This window comes from Glycine soja, chromosome 2 (genome assembly GCF_004193775.1).
Source record: "Glycine soja cultivar W05 chromosome 2, ASM419377v2, whole genome shotgun sequence".
NCBI lineage: Eukaryota > Viridiplantae > Streptophyta > Magnoliopsida > Fabales > Fabaceae > Glycine > Glycine soja.
Window position 1 is genome coordinate 45,235,187 of NC_041003.1, and position 17,333 is coordinate 45,252,519.

The following is a 17,333-nucleotide window of genomic DNA, read 5'->3' on the forward strand; positions in this document are numbered from 1 at the left end:
TGTTTTAATCATTACTTTCAACCTCTACAGGGAACGTTAGTGTAACGCTTTTAAACATATAAAAATGTGTTAATGTTTTCAAATTTAAAGGAAAATTAGTGTAGATAAATAAAAAAAGATAGAGTTATCTGTAATTACACGATTCATAAAAAAATAATAAAAATATTGTTGTAATTTGGTTTTTTCATTAGAATCTTTTACAATGAAAATAGACATTTATTACGGTATTTTTTTTGTCCTATATCAAAATTATTCCATTTCATTAAATGACACTGATATTTAACTCTAAAAAGTTGTATATAATAGACGATAATAGTCCTCATCTTAAATTTTCAAGTATTTTGAAAAATATCATGATAAAATGAGAAAAATAATTTGCTTGATAAAATTTATGAAATGATAATAGTGGTATGATAAAATTTATGAAATAATAATACTGGAATGATAAAATATGCAATTAAATTAACTTAACTTGTGACTCTAAAATATTTATTGAGCTCTAAATTGATGATATTTATGTATCCTAAAATGAATCAGTGGGGTCAGGCTAGTGGTGGGGTTTGGGGGTAGTATGCACAAAATCTTAAGTTTAAACCTTAGTGCTATACACAAAAAATAAATGAATTTCGGGGATTAAAAGAATATTTTAAATGTTTGAGAGATAAAAATTAAAACAAAGAATTGTACAAGGACTAAAACTAAAATTGAATCATTTTACATGAATAAAAAACAGCTATTTCAAAACTTAGAGAGATAAAAAAATAAAAAAATTTAGGCACCAAAATAAAGTTCTGATTTTACAAAGTCAAAAATCATATTTAATCAAATTAATATGATTGAGACATTTATAAAAATTAATTTGAACAACATGTTATTTTTATAATATAGACTAATATTTTCTATTAAAGACAATCTTATTCAAATCAAATATAATGATGTAGTCATTTGAATAATAAAATTTAAGTAATATAGTTATCATAAATTATCCAAAACAAAACAAAGATAAAAGTAAAAAGACAGAAGGGCCATGAAACCTTAGGAAATTGAACCCGAGTTCCAAGATTCATGGCCATAGGTTGAGTTTGCAAGCTTAATTTTCCTCACATCCCGTCTTTAGAATAGATCGAAGATCCCTATTGGGAAGCTCTCTTCTCTCTTTTTAATTAACTTGTTTTAATTTGGACTGAACTTTTTTTTCTTTCTATTTTCATGCAACTAGCCCATAAAGATTGCCTTAGGCCGCTCAAGCACGCTGAATGAATGTGGTGCTTCACTTCTACGCTGAGTTTTTTGTTACAAAATAATAATTCAAGGAAAAATAACGGTGTCTCAATTTAAGATAAGAAAAGCTTTTGCACAAAAGAAGAGAGAAAATATGTTATATGTTTAGCGTGTAAAATAATTTTATTATTATTTAATCATAAATTATTATAATAAATTTATTAACTTTTATAATAATTTTCTTAAAAATTATACCAATAATAATTTCTGCTTAATTGACTTTGTAAAAACTATTAGTTAATCTATCAACATTAAACTTAAAATCTACTCGTAATAGAAAAACTTACAATAAGTAGACAGTTAAAATGGAGATGTTTAACTTTTTTTATAAGCAAATAACATTATTATATTATAAAACAAGTACAAGAGATACTCAAATCCATATAAAATGTACATGGATAAACTACAACCCTCCAAAGCCACAAAGCCACCGTAGGTTATTATGTATTTAAGTGTATCCAATGACAAATTAATACACAATAACCATAATCAACATACGTTGCCTATGATGTACGTATATTTAAGCCTCCCTTCTTCCCTAACCCAAAAGACTAACATAGCAGTTAGTAACTGAGATATTATGTAACTATACAACCTTTAAAGCTATACTGATTCCATACCAAAACACCACTAAGTAGACAGATACATCCCTGCAATCTATAATTCCACACCGCAAAAAGTGAGTACGTAGTTAATTCGTCTAACAGCAATTTATCTAATTACACTCTAATCGCAATTTTTTTAGGGGCTCTAATCGTAACTAGATAACAATAAAATAAAATAATATAGGTATAAATGCATATTTAGTGTTTGTGTTATAGTATTTTTAAGACGTGGGGGCGATGTTTCATTTCATGGGACCCTGTTGATGAATATTGGTTAGTGATTGAAGAGAGGAATGAGCATTATTTGCATGGTACAGGGTCTGTACCAAATATTAAGTATGATAATACACGCTATTCCATATTCTCTACCATACATTCTTGTCAATCTGACAACCAATAAATGTGATCATGTGGGAGAGAAAAATCTTCACTCAATTCTCCAATAATGACAAACAATATCATGAATGGGGAACTTCCAAAAGCTTGTATTTTATTGTCGACCAAGTCTTTCCATGCCCAGTTTTTCTAACAATTCTTCTTAGCCCTTTTTTGATAAATTTTAAAGTTTATGCTAACAACTAGTAGTGACCTAAACGCATTTAGGTCTGTCGCTGAGTGATGAAGAAATCTGTTAATACGACAAGGACAGTCATTAAGCAAGAATCAAAATCCTTTTTTGTTCATTTTCTTATTAGTTATGTAATTGGTGTCTGTGGAGTCTTTGTGCATATTAATTTGTTAAGTAATATAAATTCTTTTATAATTTGGAATTAATTATTTTATTTGAATTGATATATTCTAATATATAAAATTTTATTATACGTCAAACCATATATTATTGAGCATAATAAACTAAAAAGGCAAAAAAGAAAAATTAATTAGTAAACTAATTATATAATTAAATAAAATAATTCTGTTTTAAATCATATCTCCATATGAAATTACTGAGCGTGTATGTGAATTGAATGAGATTGTTTTAGTTTAATAATTAGTAATGTTGAGTTTAAATTTTAGATATTCATTTGTGTTAAATAATTGGAGAAAAAAATAGTTGCCTATAAAAGACTTACTCAAGTCTAGTTAGATGGTCTTTTGTAGAGTTGAAAAATGAATGGATCAAATCGGGATGATCCATCGGATCAATCTTGAAAAATAGATTGGGTTGAATTAATTCATGTTTTATATGAGTCTTATTTTTTTAAGTTTAACTAGGTCTGATAATCTATCGGGTTGACCCATATTATTATTTTATCTAAATTTATATAAATTAAAAATATATTTTTTTAAAATATCAAACTAAAATAGATTCGATTAAATTCAAATTTATATTTCTTAAATTTAGCCTAACTCCATCGACCATCAAACTGATTCAAATAAATCCAATTCTATTTGGGCCAACATTTTCTTAGTCGAATTCGATTTGACCTAGTAGACCAATCTAATTGGTCCAATTCATTTTGTCAACTCTAGTCAAAATCATTATAAGAATCGTTGAATTGTTGTAGGATAAATCAAATGTAACAAATTGATAAGATGATTTTATATAGGTATAAAATTACATCAAGAAAAAGTTATAGTGTTTGTATATTTTTTTTATTATTTATTCAGAAAAAATTTGTAGAGGAACCTAAATTAATCTATAGTTATCACATATGACATTGTCTACACTTACAGTTTCAAAATGTGGTTTTATAATATATAATAAATGTCTTCAAACATGTATTCTTATTACTATTAGAAAAGAACAATTCAGAAAAAAATAAAAAAAAATAGTATGACTTGAAATTACTTTTGGGAATAGTAAGTGAAAAATAATTGAGTTATTTTTTTTTAATTCTATGATTTAGTGATACATAATGTTATTTTTTATATATAATATAATGTCAACAAATTGGATTAATAATATGACATTATCACGTATATTATTGAGTTTTGATAGAGTCTAATTTGAGTTTAAACAAATTAAGACTTATATATGTTTCTGAAATATAATGTTTTTTTAGTTTTGGTCTTTCCTTGTAATTTTTTTTTTGGTTTTTAATATTTTATTTTACTCCTTACAATACACCTATATTTTTTGTTTTAATTCTTATAATATTTTGTTTATTTTGAATTAGTCTCTTTGAATTTTTTCGGATAAAGACTAAAGACAAATGATTTACATATTATAAAGATTAAAACAAAACAATAAGGAAAAAAATATATACGTCTTAATTTATTATCTCATTGTTCTTTGTTTTTTTTTTCTTTGGGTGATTTTATTATCTCATTGTTAAAAAAAACTTATTATCTCAATTAACAATTAGAGTAATATCATATTATAAAGACTAATCTTTGACAATTAATATTATGTGGAGGCGGTTTAAAATTTGAAATCACTTAACAGTGATAGAGTTACTTTAAAAAATACACGATTATAATTGATTATTTTTAATGACCTAGTAACATTGTATTTTCCTTAAAAAAGTAGAATTAATTTTATTTTATTGATCCACTCATTTTTATAATCATACTAAGTTGTTTACTTATAGTGTGTGTGATATAATTGATAAATAATTATTTTATTTAAATATGTGATTAAGTTTCAATCATTAAGTCTATGTATGAATCAATATTTATGTGAAAATCTCAATTTATTAAATGAATCTTAATAATTCAAGGTATTTGACTAAAATTCTTGGTTTGGATAGAGAGAAACACGCAAAAAAGTAGGATAAAAAGAAGCAAGAGAAAAGATAAATTGAGTAGAATGAGTAGAAAACAGATAATTTTTTAAGTTGATTATTAGTTTAATTACTCTTTATTAGTTCGGTTGAATAGGCGAAGAAAAAGAAAATAAATTTTGTTGTATAAATATATTTTTGTACTTAATATATGTACGTATTGCTTGTGAAATAGAAAAAAATAACAATGTTAAAATTGTAATTTAAACGTGGGTTAAATATTTTTTATCTTTATTTTTTCTCATCAAAAAAGAGAATTTATTACTAAAAAAATAGATATTTTATTTTGAAATGAGACTCACTTTATGACTTTATTTTCTTAATTTTTATGTCCTATCTTCTTATTCAAACAACATAAAGTTATTTTTTCTCTATCCCTTCTCGATCATTTTCTCTCTACTGACTTCTAAAGAAACAAAGGTAAATATCCCGTCCACTCATCTTAATAAATGAAAGTAGAAGATCAATTGATCTTGTGCCATGCATCCCATAAACTTATTTTAGGAGTCAGGACCAAATTTGAAAAACTAATTCTAGCTCTTCTTTTTTTGCGTTTTATTCCTTGAATGTTATACTGGAAGTGTTTGCCAGTATTGACTCAATGTCTTCCACGTGAAATTTATCATAGTGAAAAAGTTAATAGGAACATAGCCAAAAATATTTTAGCATTGGAATATCACATTCAATGTCTTGGCTGCTTTACATTTACCTATTGATTTGATATGTTTCCATTGGCCAAACCCCTTCAGCAAAGTTGTACTGTAATTGGTTAATTGACCCAAAGGATCTAGTTGCCGACGTGCGTGATAACATTTCTGACCATTAGATCAAATGATCACATAACTATATATAAGAGTACCAGATCAAATGGATCCTTTTTCTAAGTAGTGACTATTATGAGTGCCAACATATACCGCATGTTCATGCATATATATCAGCCTTAGGACAGTTTGACTATTACATAAAAAAATGTTTTTTTTCCTACTACATTTAAAATCTGCTTTGACAATAGGAAGAATTTGAACTACATAGAATTTTGACAAAACTACATCTACTTAAGTCTTTCCATAATGGATGTACGAATGGAAAGGTAACATATCCCCTTCTGATAAGTTTTCACCCGCTACTCCTGTTGAAATTTCAAACATTGACCTTTTTAAGTTGATAATTTCAATTTTAACTACTGGAGATAAGATACTAAAATTATGAATGTGATTATGACATTATACTAGTTGATGACCAAAATTATTATTGCAACTCAAGTTTGATTTAGTTACCACTCAGTTTAATATTTGATATATAAGATAGAGTTAGCAAATTTAGAAAGTATTCAATGATAATGTCAATAAGATAGATGTCAATATATATATACACCAGCTGTAGGATTGTGATATGTCTAACTCATTATCAATCAAATAGATATATTGTTTATCAACGTAGATCATTTCAGTTTCTTAACTCTACAAAATCCTCTTTTTAGTTTCTTATTGCCAAAGGCCGTTTATTAATCTTTTCACTTTTATTTTTTTTCTCAATTTACATCAAATTAATAAGACTAAAATAAACTATATTATAAATTAATTTAGAAACTAAAATGGGGTTTTTATAATGTTAAAGCTAAAGTTATTTATGTATACATTTCAGAAATAGGAACAGGAATTTAATTAATCATTTGAAGTTTCAGTTTATTTCAAATTATTGATTATTTTATAAAATTAAAAAATTAACTATTTTGTAAGTTTGTTCTTGTCTTTTCTTGTCAAACACAAACAAAATAAAAGAATATTATACTTCAATAAATACATATTTATATGATCAAATTTACTTTTTGATATTCTTAATTTGACTTGAATTTGATCAAAGTTCAAACTTTATTATCTTTATTTTAAAAATTAAACACATTTTTATAAAATTAAATATGTTCAATGACTTTCATAATCCCTGTCCAAAATCTTAAACAACAATTATTTTCAAATGAAACGAATTATTCATCTCATTTCAAGCAGTAACTCTGGTCCTAATACTACTTCCTCTAAAAATAGGCATTTATTCTGGTCCTAATACTACTTCCTCTAAAAATAGGCATTTATTTTGGCTATGCTAAGCAGAAACATGATTAAATTAAAAACAAATAATAAGAAGGGAGTAAACTTTTTTATGAAATACCATCATTACTTAATCTTTCTGAAAATTCCTGAGCATGCATGGAGAAGACAGAAAGTCTGATTCAAGGTCTTATGTAACTATATGATCATACTCTGTAAAACAGGTTATTATTTAATATTTGCCATTATACAATGAACAATAGGAATGAAATGTTGTTTAACTACTTTTCTGTACATGTTGGGTAAAGACCATTTATAACCACCACGCGTCAAAAAGATGACGGAGAAATGTAAGAGAATGGTTGGAAGCGTTGGCGGGGAAGAGAAAACAAGGTTATTACTTTGGGAGTTTTGGAAAGGGAGAAAAATATTGTATTTTAAATTAAAAAATTATATAGTTGTGATATTAATAAAAATAAATGAATAAAATCATTACATTAATAGTGGTAGTATTACTTAATCATTTGGTTTCTTATTTTAAAAATTACTAGTAATGTTAAACTAAAACATACGTACATTTATTTATTTTTTAAAAAATTCTTTTGCAAATACTACATGAACAAATAAAGAAAATTAATGAACTTCACTGTATCCAATTTTAGCATTTAATGAATCCCGCAAACAGTGCCTCTGAATTAGTGTTTTCCTTTGGTAACATTGGAGTTGGTGGCACTGGGACACTAACTATAAACCTTCATTAATAACTGCTTGATTAAAAAGCGGAGACTCCAAGAGCAAGCTTAGAGCATTGTTTGTCATCTACGGTGTCAGCAATTAAAGAAAGGGGTTAGTTCCCCATATACTGTAAGAGTCATGGATTAATGCATATTTTTTTTATGACAGATAACTTACGATTATCTTCGATTTAGCCTAGGGTTTTGGAAACCCTAACACAATCTTCAACTTTGCTAAAGGATTTTCAATCATTCCAATAAAAAGTGGGCAAAGTATCAACCCCGGATATAATTTTAAATAATTGTAATTCCTTAAAATACTCCTGATTTTCTAAATTAAGACACTATGGTTATACAACAAAGCTCTTTAATTATTTATTAGTTTTGTAAGAAATTAAGACAATAAAGGAATATATTTGGAACATGAATTTATCTTTTAGAATAATTGTAAAAAAAATGTTTACATGTGTATGTAGATATTAGTAAAAGTGAAAATTATAAAATGAAAAGTAAAAGTATTAATCTAACAGGAGTGTCGACCTTAAAATTTATAATTTAGTTTAAATTAATGAATATAATTTAATTTTATTCATTAACATGTGTCCTCGTTAAAAAAAAATCCCAATTTTCTAATAATTTTCCAACTAATAAAGAAATAAAATACAAAATAGTCCTTTTTATATTTTCAACAATGCACTTAGTGGAAAGAAAATCATTAAATGTACATCCTTAATTTCAATAAAATATTCTCACAACAAGAAAAAGAGAGAGCTATGTTTGAATTAAATTTGTGGTGAAAAGTCTTACTATATATATGCTTTCAGAAACAGAAAAAAAAAACCAATGTAAAAGCCAACGAAAAAACTGTAGTCATAAGTCAAACAGATGTTTTTGTTTTTGTGTGTGTGAGAGAGAGTGCTTTTATTGTTGTTTTATTTAATTTTAGTACATGGAACATTACAAAATTCCAATCCGATACACCGTGAGAAATATAAAATTGTAGAAAAGAAAAGTATTGTCTTATAGCCAAGCATTCCTATTTAAGCAAGAAAATGAGACACACCACTGATTTATTTACTTCAGGGAATAATAATAAATAAATTATTTTTAATTTTTATAATGAAGAAAGACAAGGGTATAGCGAAGAGAGTGGGGGAAAAGGAATCACACATGACATGAGGGTGTCTTTTTTTTTTTTTTTATCCCCGTCGACTCAGTGGAAGGGAAATCCAAAGTGACCCTATTATTTTATGGTACTACTGTTTTGTGGGTTTTGACTAAAGAGAGAGAGAGAGAGAAACACCTTGTGCTGTAGTATCTTCTTCCTTCCTCTTCTTCTTCTACTGTCATTTTCCCATATATACTCTCGAGGAAAACAAAACCCAAATCCACTTGTTTTCCTTTCCATACCTCTCTGGATTTATTTATTTGTTTATTTATTTTCTTCTAATTTAATTTAATTATTCCCTTTTTAAAATTCCTTATTCCCTTCTACCTCACTCACTGCTATAGCTTAACAACAACAACAACAATCTCTATCTCTATCTCTATCTGTCTCTCTCTTACCTCTCACCACATTCTTTCACAATCTCTTCATGAGCATGAGCATGAGCATGTTTGTTTGCAAAAAGTTTCAAAGACTCACTGCAACCTAGTTACCTTCTTAGCTTAATTTCTCTTTCTCTCTTTCACCACTCCTTCCTTCCCTTCCTTTAAGCTTCTTCAATAGTTTGGCCTTTGAGTTAGCTTTCCAGATTCTTTTCTTGGGAAAAGATTAGAAAAAGAAGGAGGTGAAGAGAACAAAGGGATTATTATGATTATGTTATACACAGTACTATACTCTCCTCCTCCTCCTCCTCATCAGGTTGTGAATATTGCACTTTTAATTAGCCTTGTGTCTTGTCTCTCCTGAGTATAGTATCAAAATCTGATATCATTTTAATAAAGGAATAAAAGAAGAAGAACGAAAGCTGTTTCATAGTATATATATTTTCTGAGCGTCAAGCCATATCCCCATAAAGAAGATGACCTTGGAAGGGATTTTCATTGAGCCCACCTCAACCACTGCCCCTGATCTTTCTCTTCACATAAGCCCCCCAACCATCTCCTCCTCTTCCTTGATTTCCAATCATGGAAGTAATAATTTCCCTTCAAGAACTACTACTTTGTTTCAACAAGCCCACACAGAACTCTCTCTTGGAAGGAATTTCACTTCTGAAACGCCAACACCAACACCGACACCAACACCAACACCACACAACCCTTATTATCAAAGCCTAAACCACTTCCATCATCTTCACCATCACCACAACCACAACAACAACAACAACACTAGTACTAGTGTTAATACAACAAGTACTACCACTACTAATACTCCCTTGAATCACATAAACTATGGAGTTTCATTGCTTGATGTGTCATCATCAGACACCTTGAGGCCAATCAAGGGGATTCCTGTGTATCACAACCGTTCATTCCCTTTTGTGGCTGCCATGGACCATGCTAGAGACGACGACAACAACAACAACAAGGATCATCACCATCATCACAAGATGTGCTTATATAATAATCATCACAACATGCCTTCTTATCACCCCTCTCTCTCTCCCTCCACAGTTGCTCCTTCTCCTTCACCTTACTTTGTGGATCCCATGTCCCTCTTGAACAACGGCTCCACCGTGGCGGCATGTAGGGCTGCCACCGCCACAAGGTTTAATGGGTTCTCCGGCGATGCTTTCAAATCTTCTCATCCACTGCACCAATATGGGGTTGGTCCTTCAGAGGCTTCTTCTGGGTTCATGAGATCAAGGTTTCTGCAGAAGCTTCCCAACAAGAGGAGCATGAGAGCACCCAGAATGAGGTGGACAAGCACCCTCCATGCCAGATTTGTTCATGCGGTTGAACTTCTTGGTGGCCATGAAAGTAAATGTTACATTTCTTTCTTTCCTTAATTTTCTCCCATTTTAATTTTTCACAATTTCTTTTTTTTTTTCTTCCTTTCAATATTCTTCCCTCTTTCCTTAATCGAGCAAAATGACTTCGAGTAATTCTTATAACCGACCTAATCTGATAAGATAAAGATTTGTTTTTATTGTTGTTAATTTCCTTCAATCCCCTCTCATTTTTTATTTAATTTTTAAGTTGACTTTATGTTAACTTCAATTTTCTACACATGTTTTCTCCTTCTTGGTTTTATTACTGAAAATTTAGACTGTTACTAGCTTGTTGTTTTTTCTCTGTTTAAATCTTAGGTTTTTAACTTTGGTTATCTACTAATGTATTTGGATATGGTGAATTAATTTAGGAGCTACTCCAAAATCAGTTCTTGAGCTCATGGATGTGAAGGATCTAACACTAGCTCATGTGAAGAGCCATTTGCAGGTAATATACTATCTCTTAATTGTTTCTCTTTCTCTTTCTCATTCTCTCTCTCTATCTCTCTCATGTGTGGGGGGCGGTGTTTGTGGTCTATCTATCCTACTGGCACGGTAACCAATGAAGAAAGCAGTGAATGTGGGAGTAGTGTGGATGAATGAATTAAAAGTCTTTAGTCAGCTGAGTAGGGAGCCTTTAACGTCTGAGAAGACCAGACAGAAAACAGTTTCTGCTTTGAAAGAGAGAGAACAGACAAAGATCATCATTTTCCAATAATACACACACCCTTCTCATTACAACCTCATCAACACATCAAAGAAAGAAAGGAAGAGAGAGAATATGAAAAGGGATCTAAACGGGAAATGATTTTATATTCTTCTTTAAACTTTTTGTAATAAAAAATTTGGTATTTTTTTTATTAATATGTATACATCTCACGCAGTCACGCACGTTATTAATGGATTTTCTTCCAAGCATGGAAAAGCCTTTTATATATAATGCCTTTGTTTTTGTTTATGGCTTCTTCCCAGATGTATCGAACTGTTAAGACCACTGACAAACCTGCAGCATCTTCAGGTAATTCGTATTGCTTAATCTTCAGCTATTTTTTCTTTTCTGTTTTTAGCAGCCTTATCTTTTTCTTAAGCATACACAAATTAATATAGGTTTTTTCATATAATGGAAATAATATCACACCTTGTTCTTCTTTTTAGACCCTACAATTTTTTTTTACTACTACTATTACTTTTAATTTTACCGCAAGCTATTCATTTCTTTCTTTCCCCTCTCGTACTTTTACACAAACCCTTTTAAAAAGGGATTTCCACAGAGATATATCAGATATGTTGAACAAGACTAGCTCCACATTAGTCGAAAATAAATTATATGTAGTATTAAGATGCATGCAAGCATATATGAAATTTAAAAAAATTTAACTTTGCAGGCCATTCAGATGGGTCTGGAGAGGATGATTTGTCTCCGATGGGTAGCACCGCCGATCGTGGCGGTCTTCGGCAATTTCCCAACCACAGAGGACGGCCGGAATGGCAGGCGCAACAAGACATGGACTACCCTTCCACCACCCCTATCCTATGGAGTAATTCTTCAAGGTACTACCCTTACCAATTTCCACTTTTATATTGTTTAGACCATAAATTAATTTATGTTTTTTGTATATATCTCTGTGGAGTGTGCAGCCTGTTTGGACGTACATGTTTGTGATTGTGCTTTATTTGCTTTTGCCTTTGCATGGTATCTGATGGATATCAATGCAATGCAAACCCACGTCCACCGGATTCTTTTTTTTTATGAAGAATAAAAAGGGTTCTTGTGTCAGCTTTTGCTTTGCTTGTGTTTGGTTGTTTTCTTTCTTTTATATATCTTTTGTACCTCACCGAATTTTTTTCGCCTGAGATGTGTATTGAAGCCATGATATGATATGGGTATATAATAAAGGAAAGCTTCAAGACATAATCAAACGTTAATTAGGATAAAAAGCAAAGCACCCTCAGCTACATGTACTTTATCTTTTCTCCTTTGGAGAAGAACTTGATCCATATATTAGTTATATGTGCTTATTATATAAGTCCTGCTACTAGCTTAGCTACCATTTATGCTGCTTATTATTTGAACATACCTAAGTGTTATATATATATATATATTATGTATTATGGAGTTCTTATTCTCCACCACAGGAGATCCAATAAAACCCAAATAATAAATTTCTCCGTGTTCATCATGAGTGCCATTAGCTTCAAATATTCTTATTAACAATGTGTATATTGAAATCAAATTATATATTAAATGGTCATGGAGGAAAATAAGCATATTCTACTTCAGGTGTTTTAGCTTAAAATGGTGTTGCTTTGTGTTTTTTATTTTTTTACTAGACCATGTTAGGAGAGGCCCCACCATGGTGCCTAGCTAAGAGATTCCTGTTAGGGGGTCTTGGAAGAGGAGGTCAGAAAGAAAATAAAAGAAATATTTTATAACTAGAAGCTTTTTGACTGTTAATTAAGTCTTGTTATACGTACATGTCTTAACCATGAGCCTCTTTGTTTTTATTTTTGAAGATATTTTGTGAGCCATAAGAAGCACCATATGGAACAACTTGCACGAGTTACATTGTTAAGAAATAATAGTGAAAATAATAAGAATCAAATAAATATACTTTTAAATGTCTAATATATATTAATTAAATATACTGACTTTCTAGTAAATACATACATTTTATTTTTAACCCGTATTGTTCAAGCAATAGTTAGCAAAATTCTTACTATAACCTTAAAAGTTTAAAACAACTAGAGGAAACTCTACAGAGATTTCTTTAAAAAAAGTAATGATAAAACTTGAATAATTGATTAAAAAATACTCATGTATCTAAAGCAACATTTTTTTTTATAAAAAAAAAAAGAAGCAAAACTGAATGCTCAAGATATACACTCAAGGCGATAAGTTGACTCTCTTGCATGATAATGAAACTTTGAAAAACATAGGATCCAAAATTTCTTTTACCTGAGAATATATATATAGTTAGTTAATTAGTATGTAAATTTCTGATATATTCAATTAACTACTGACTTTCAAAAAGTAAAAACATACATTAACTTGAATCATTGATTCATAAAAAAATACACAAGTATCTAATTAATTTTATTTTTTTTTTAAAAAGAAGTTAAAGTGAATGCTCAAAGATGTATATACATTAAACTTTAGGGCGATAAGTTGACTCTTGTTCGATAATGAAGCTTTGAAAAACATATATAGGATCCAAAATTTCTTTTACCTGAGATTACATAACGTATGTAAATTTCTGGTACGTATGTGAGTTTTTGACTTTTTCAAGTAACACTATTTATCATGAATAGCAAGTGCAACACAAGACATGTACCTTTATGCTGTGCCTGTTATAACATAACCGCTCAAAATAACAAAAAAGCCATCTTCACAGTTCAAGAGCTGTAGCTTATTAGTGCCTATATATCTCTAAATTTGTCCGGACTTTAGCCTAACAGTTCCTATTTTCACATAGATTTATTGCATATTTGAGTCAACATAAAAGCAAGAATTCCTTTTAAGGTAAATAAAATTAGTATTCAAAATGCCATGTACGTGAATGGTGCAACCCAACCTAGCTTTCACATAGAGCCTGTACTTTTTAAAAGCTGAAAAACCGGAAAGCACAGCCTCTATTATTGAAATAAGATGGAAGCTAGTGTGACTGAATAGTGTCAAACGATCATGAATCAATATTTTTTTTTAGAAAAATACTGGCCTAGTAGCACATATAAAAAACTTTATATACAAAATCAGTTGTACGTAGCAGCAACAAAACTATGCAGCATACTCCTGGGCTTATTAATTATATTCCCTCTGTTATATCTGAAAGAAGGATATTAAAGATCATCTTTTCAAACATAACATTTTAGATTGAAGATATTTATTGTAGATGACTCCTTGGTTAAAGGTAAAAGCTTAACATCTAATTAGTTCAAGTGCTTTTTTGTTGGTAGCTAGCGTAAGTTTAATTCCTGTAGTGAGAATATACAATCATTAAAACATGTTTTCCTCCATTTGAATATCGTTTAAATTAAGTTGGACAGCTCATGTGTACTACTTTTCTCTAAATTTCTGTAGTGAGAATATGCTTAAGGTATTGCTATATATATATATATATATATATATCCACCATTTTCTACCATACTATATATTTTATATGATACGCGGTACATCTCTTGAGAGTGATGGAACTAAAGCATTTTTTTTTTGTTATTTTTGGTGACCTTCTGAATTTCATGAAACTGACAACAGTTGTGGAGAGTCACGGCTAAGACCTAGTTCTAACGACATAGATGGTCTCAGATCACCTATCCTCCAGTCACAAACAATATCAGGAGGGCATCAAATTCAGGTATTCAGAGATATAGCATTTGTTTGTTAAGTCATTTTATTTCTCATGCATATATATGATGTTAGCACAATATATAGTAACAAATATACTTACAGGAGTGTGATTCAACCCAACTCAAGAACAACATGGCGGGTTCTAATTTGAAGAAGAACCCAAGCTTGGAATTCACATTAGGAAGACCAGATTGGGATGGCAAAGAACAAGCCTAGCCTAATTTTGATTGGTTCCCTTGTTTTTCATTTTATTTTGCAATTTATTTATAAACCATGGTGACAACTTCTTCACCTTTTTATGAAATGTAGAGGTAATTATTTAGATAAATATAAATTGGTGTCTAGGAGAAGAAGAAAAAACCCTTCGTAGTTCTACTTAATTAGCTAGCTTCCGAAAGTGTTTTGAGTTCATAAACAGTTTTGTTTATATTTTACTTTGCTTTTATTTATTTGTGAGGATGAAGGAAGGACATTAATTAAGATGTAGCAACCAAGGCTTTTATGAAGGAAGAGATGAGATGCAGGTGCATATGTAGAAGAGCAATGAAGGAGAGGGTGGGGGGAAGGAATTGAAACTAGGGGAAGGAATTAGAATAGTTACATTCTTTTTTTGTTGTTGTTGAACTAGTTTGTTCTCAGTTCTCTGCTCTTCTCTTTATTTTTTTTCGCAAATTTGTCCCTTTTAATTAGTTTCTTACGTTAAGATAATATATAATCTGCATCTGCTGTCAATAATAATAATAATAATCTGCATGAAATTTAGTTCTTAAAAAAATCTAGAGCAGTTACCCTTCTATGCACGGGATTGTGAGTTAGTTTCATAATATATAATGTACTCATGTACAATACTGAAGCAGACAAATACTAAACCCAGGCTTCCTAAGCTTTTTATATATATCAATATGAGTGTTTCATGTTAGGAAATGGATCCATTTGATCTTTTTAACTAGCTTGTCCACATCCAATTTCACAATAATCCTAACTCGCGTGGAATACGTTATTGAGTTTCTTCGAACTTTTTCATGTTTGTATCAAGAGTAACTGACTTACTGCCCAACCATGCATATTGTAAACCTAATAAGTAGTCCTATTATCTAGTATATTTATATTAAAAGCTACTGGGAAAATTAATGCGCATTCAACTTTTTTTGACAAAGACGCACACCCATCTTGAACTAATATAGGTGTGAACTATTACATGTTGTGAATAGCTAATCTTTGTCCACGATGACCTTTAGTAGAGTTTTATCTTTTAATTATATATTTTTTTATTCACAAATTTAAATTCAATTAGAACTCAATTTTTTTAGAAAAATGATTTTTTTTTAATTTTACTTAAAGAAAAGAATCCGAGTCTACTATTTAGATAAATAAAATGTTGGCCTTTTTCTCTTTTTTTGCACTACACTGTTGTCCATTACATTTATTATCATTTTTTCTTCTTATCTTTTTCTATTCAAAATACATACACAAGAAAAAGTAAAAGAATCATTTTTATTAAAAAAAAGATTAAATTTTACATCAAGAAAACAATCATTGATAATTAAATATATTTATTTATACAGTAAAGTATATTTTTTATTGAAATGATTAAAAATATAATTTAAGAATATAATAATATACAATATATAATGAAATTTGTCACACAGATAACATTTATTTACTTTCCTTTTTTATTGAATGCATATATAATAGATATGGTAGTTTTAATTTTTTAATTGTTTAAGAAATGCTTTTAGAAAAGAATTCTCAAGTTAAATAAAAAAAAAACATACATGTGTGATGAATACTTAAAAAGTATCATAAAATTTATTAAATAATTGATATAAATCTCTTTTATTATAATACAATATTTATGTTTTTTATTATGATTAATTTTATTCCTATAAATTCTTATTAAAAATATTTGAATAAAATTTGTCCATTATAAAAGTAAAATCAACCATCTTTAATTCTTACAGGACTTTAAAGATCATTTTATAAATTCTCATGATAAAATTCATAAAATATCATTTCAGGGTAGAGCATAGATTGAAATATTCATTTTATGTTATAATTATTAATAATGTTATACTTTTTTTTAATATATAATTCATATATTGATAAATTATTTTTCCCATTATAATTTTTTATCTTATGTTTTATTATTATTTTTATAATAATGCATTCTCGATTAAATTTAAAAACATATACTTTATATTTTTAGTTATTTTAATTTAATTTTATCATGCGATATACGAATGATATACGGTGATAGTTATGATACAAACAAGACTGAGCTTGGGCCTAGGTGGACAATGGACCAAGACCCTGGATATTGAGGAGTCTAAAAATCATTCAACAATTTTTTTTATCATTTATTTTCTTGACTTCTCAACCGGAACAATTTATAGTTTAAGTTTCTAAATCAATGCTTCAAAACTCTTTAAATTTTGTAGGGTTTTTTTTTTTTATCTTGCCAATCATTCAACTATATAGAGCCACGAGACACATTTTTTTTTAATTTTTCATATATATGTAGTAAAAAGTTTGATGATTGTTGATTATTATTATAAGAGTTCATTGGTTAATTACTCCACCATATTTTCAAAGGAAGAAATAGTATTAAGATAAGAAAAAAATATATAATTATGTATATTATTTTTAAAAAAGTGTATCTTTCTATCT

General features: G+C 28.9%; 1 protein-coding gene across 1 annotated transcript; it reads left to right on the forward strand.

Moving 5' to 3' along the window:
• The first annotated feature begins 8,714 nt into the window (after nt 1-8,714).
• Nucleotides 8,715-15,352, forward strand: LOC114397910 (transcription repressor KAN1-like). The gene is made up of 6 exons (XM_028359965.1): nt 8,715-10,310; nt 10,693-10,769; nt 11,294-11,339; nt 11,707-11,872; nt 14,574-14,673; nt 14,769-15,352. The coding sequence occupies exons 1-6, from the start codon at nt 9,413-9,415 to the stop codon at nt 14,880-14,882; spliced, it is 1,401 nt and encodes a 466-aa protein (XP_028215766.1). The 5' UTR covers nt 8,715-9,412; the 3' UTR covers nt 14,883-15,352.
• Nucleotides 15,353-17,333: the final 1,981 nt, after the last annotated feature.

Excerpts from the sequence above, each read along its gene's own strand:
- LOC114397910 (XM_028359965.1), top strand. The coding sequence starts at position 9,413 with ATGACCTTGGAAGGGATTTTCATTGAGCCCACCTCAACCACTGCCCCT. Across the intron at positions 11,873-14,573 it reads CTATGGAGTAATTCTTCAAG|TTGTGGAGAGTCACGGCTAA; the intron begins GTACTACCCTTA and ends AACTGACAACAG. Across the intron at positions 14,674-14,768 it reads CAGGAGGGCATCAAATTCAG|GAGTGTGATTCAACCCAACT; the intron begins GTATTCAGAGAT and ends ATATACTTACAG.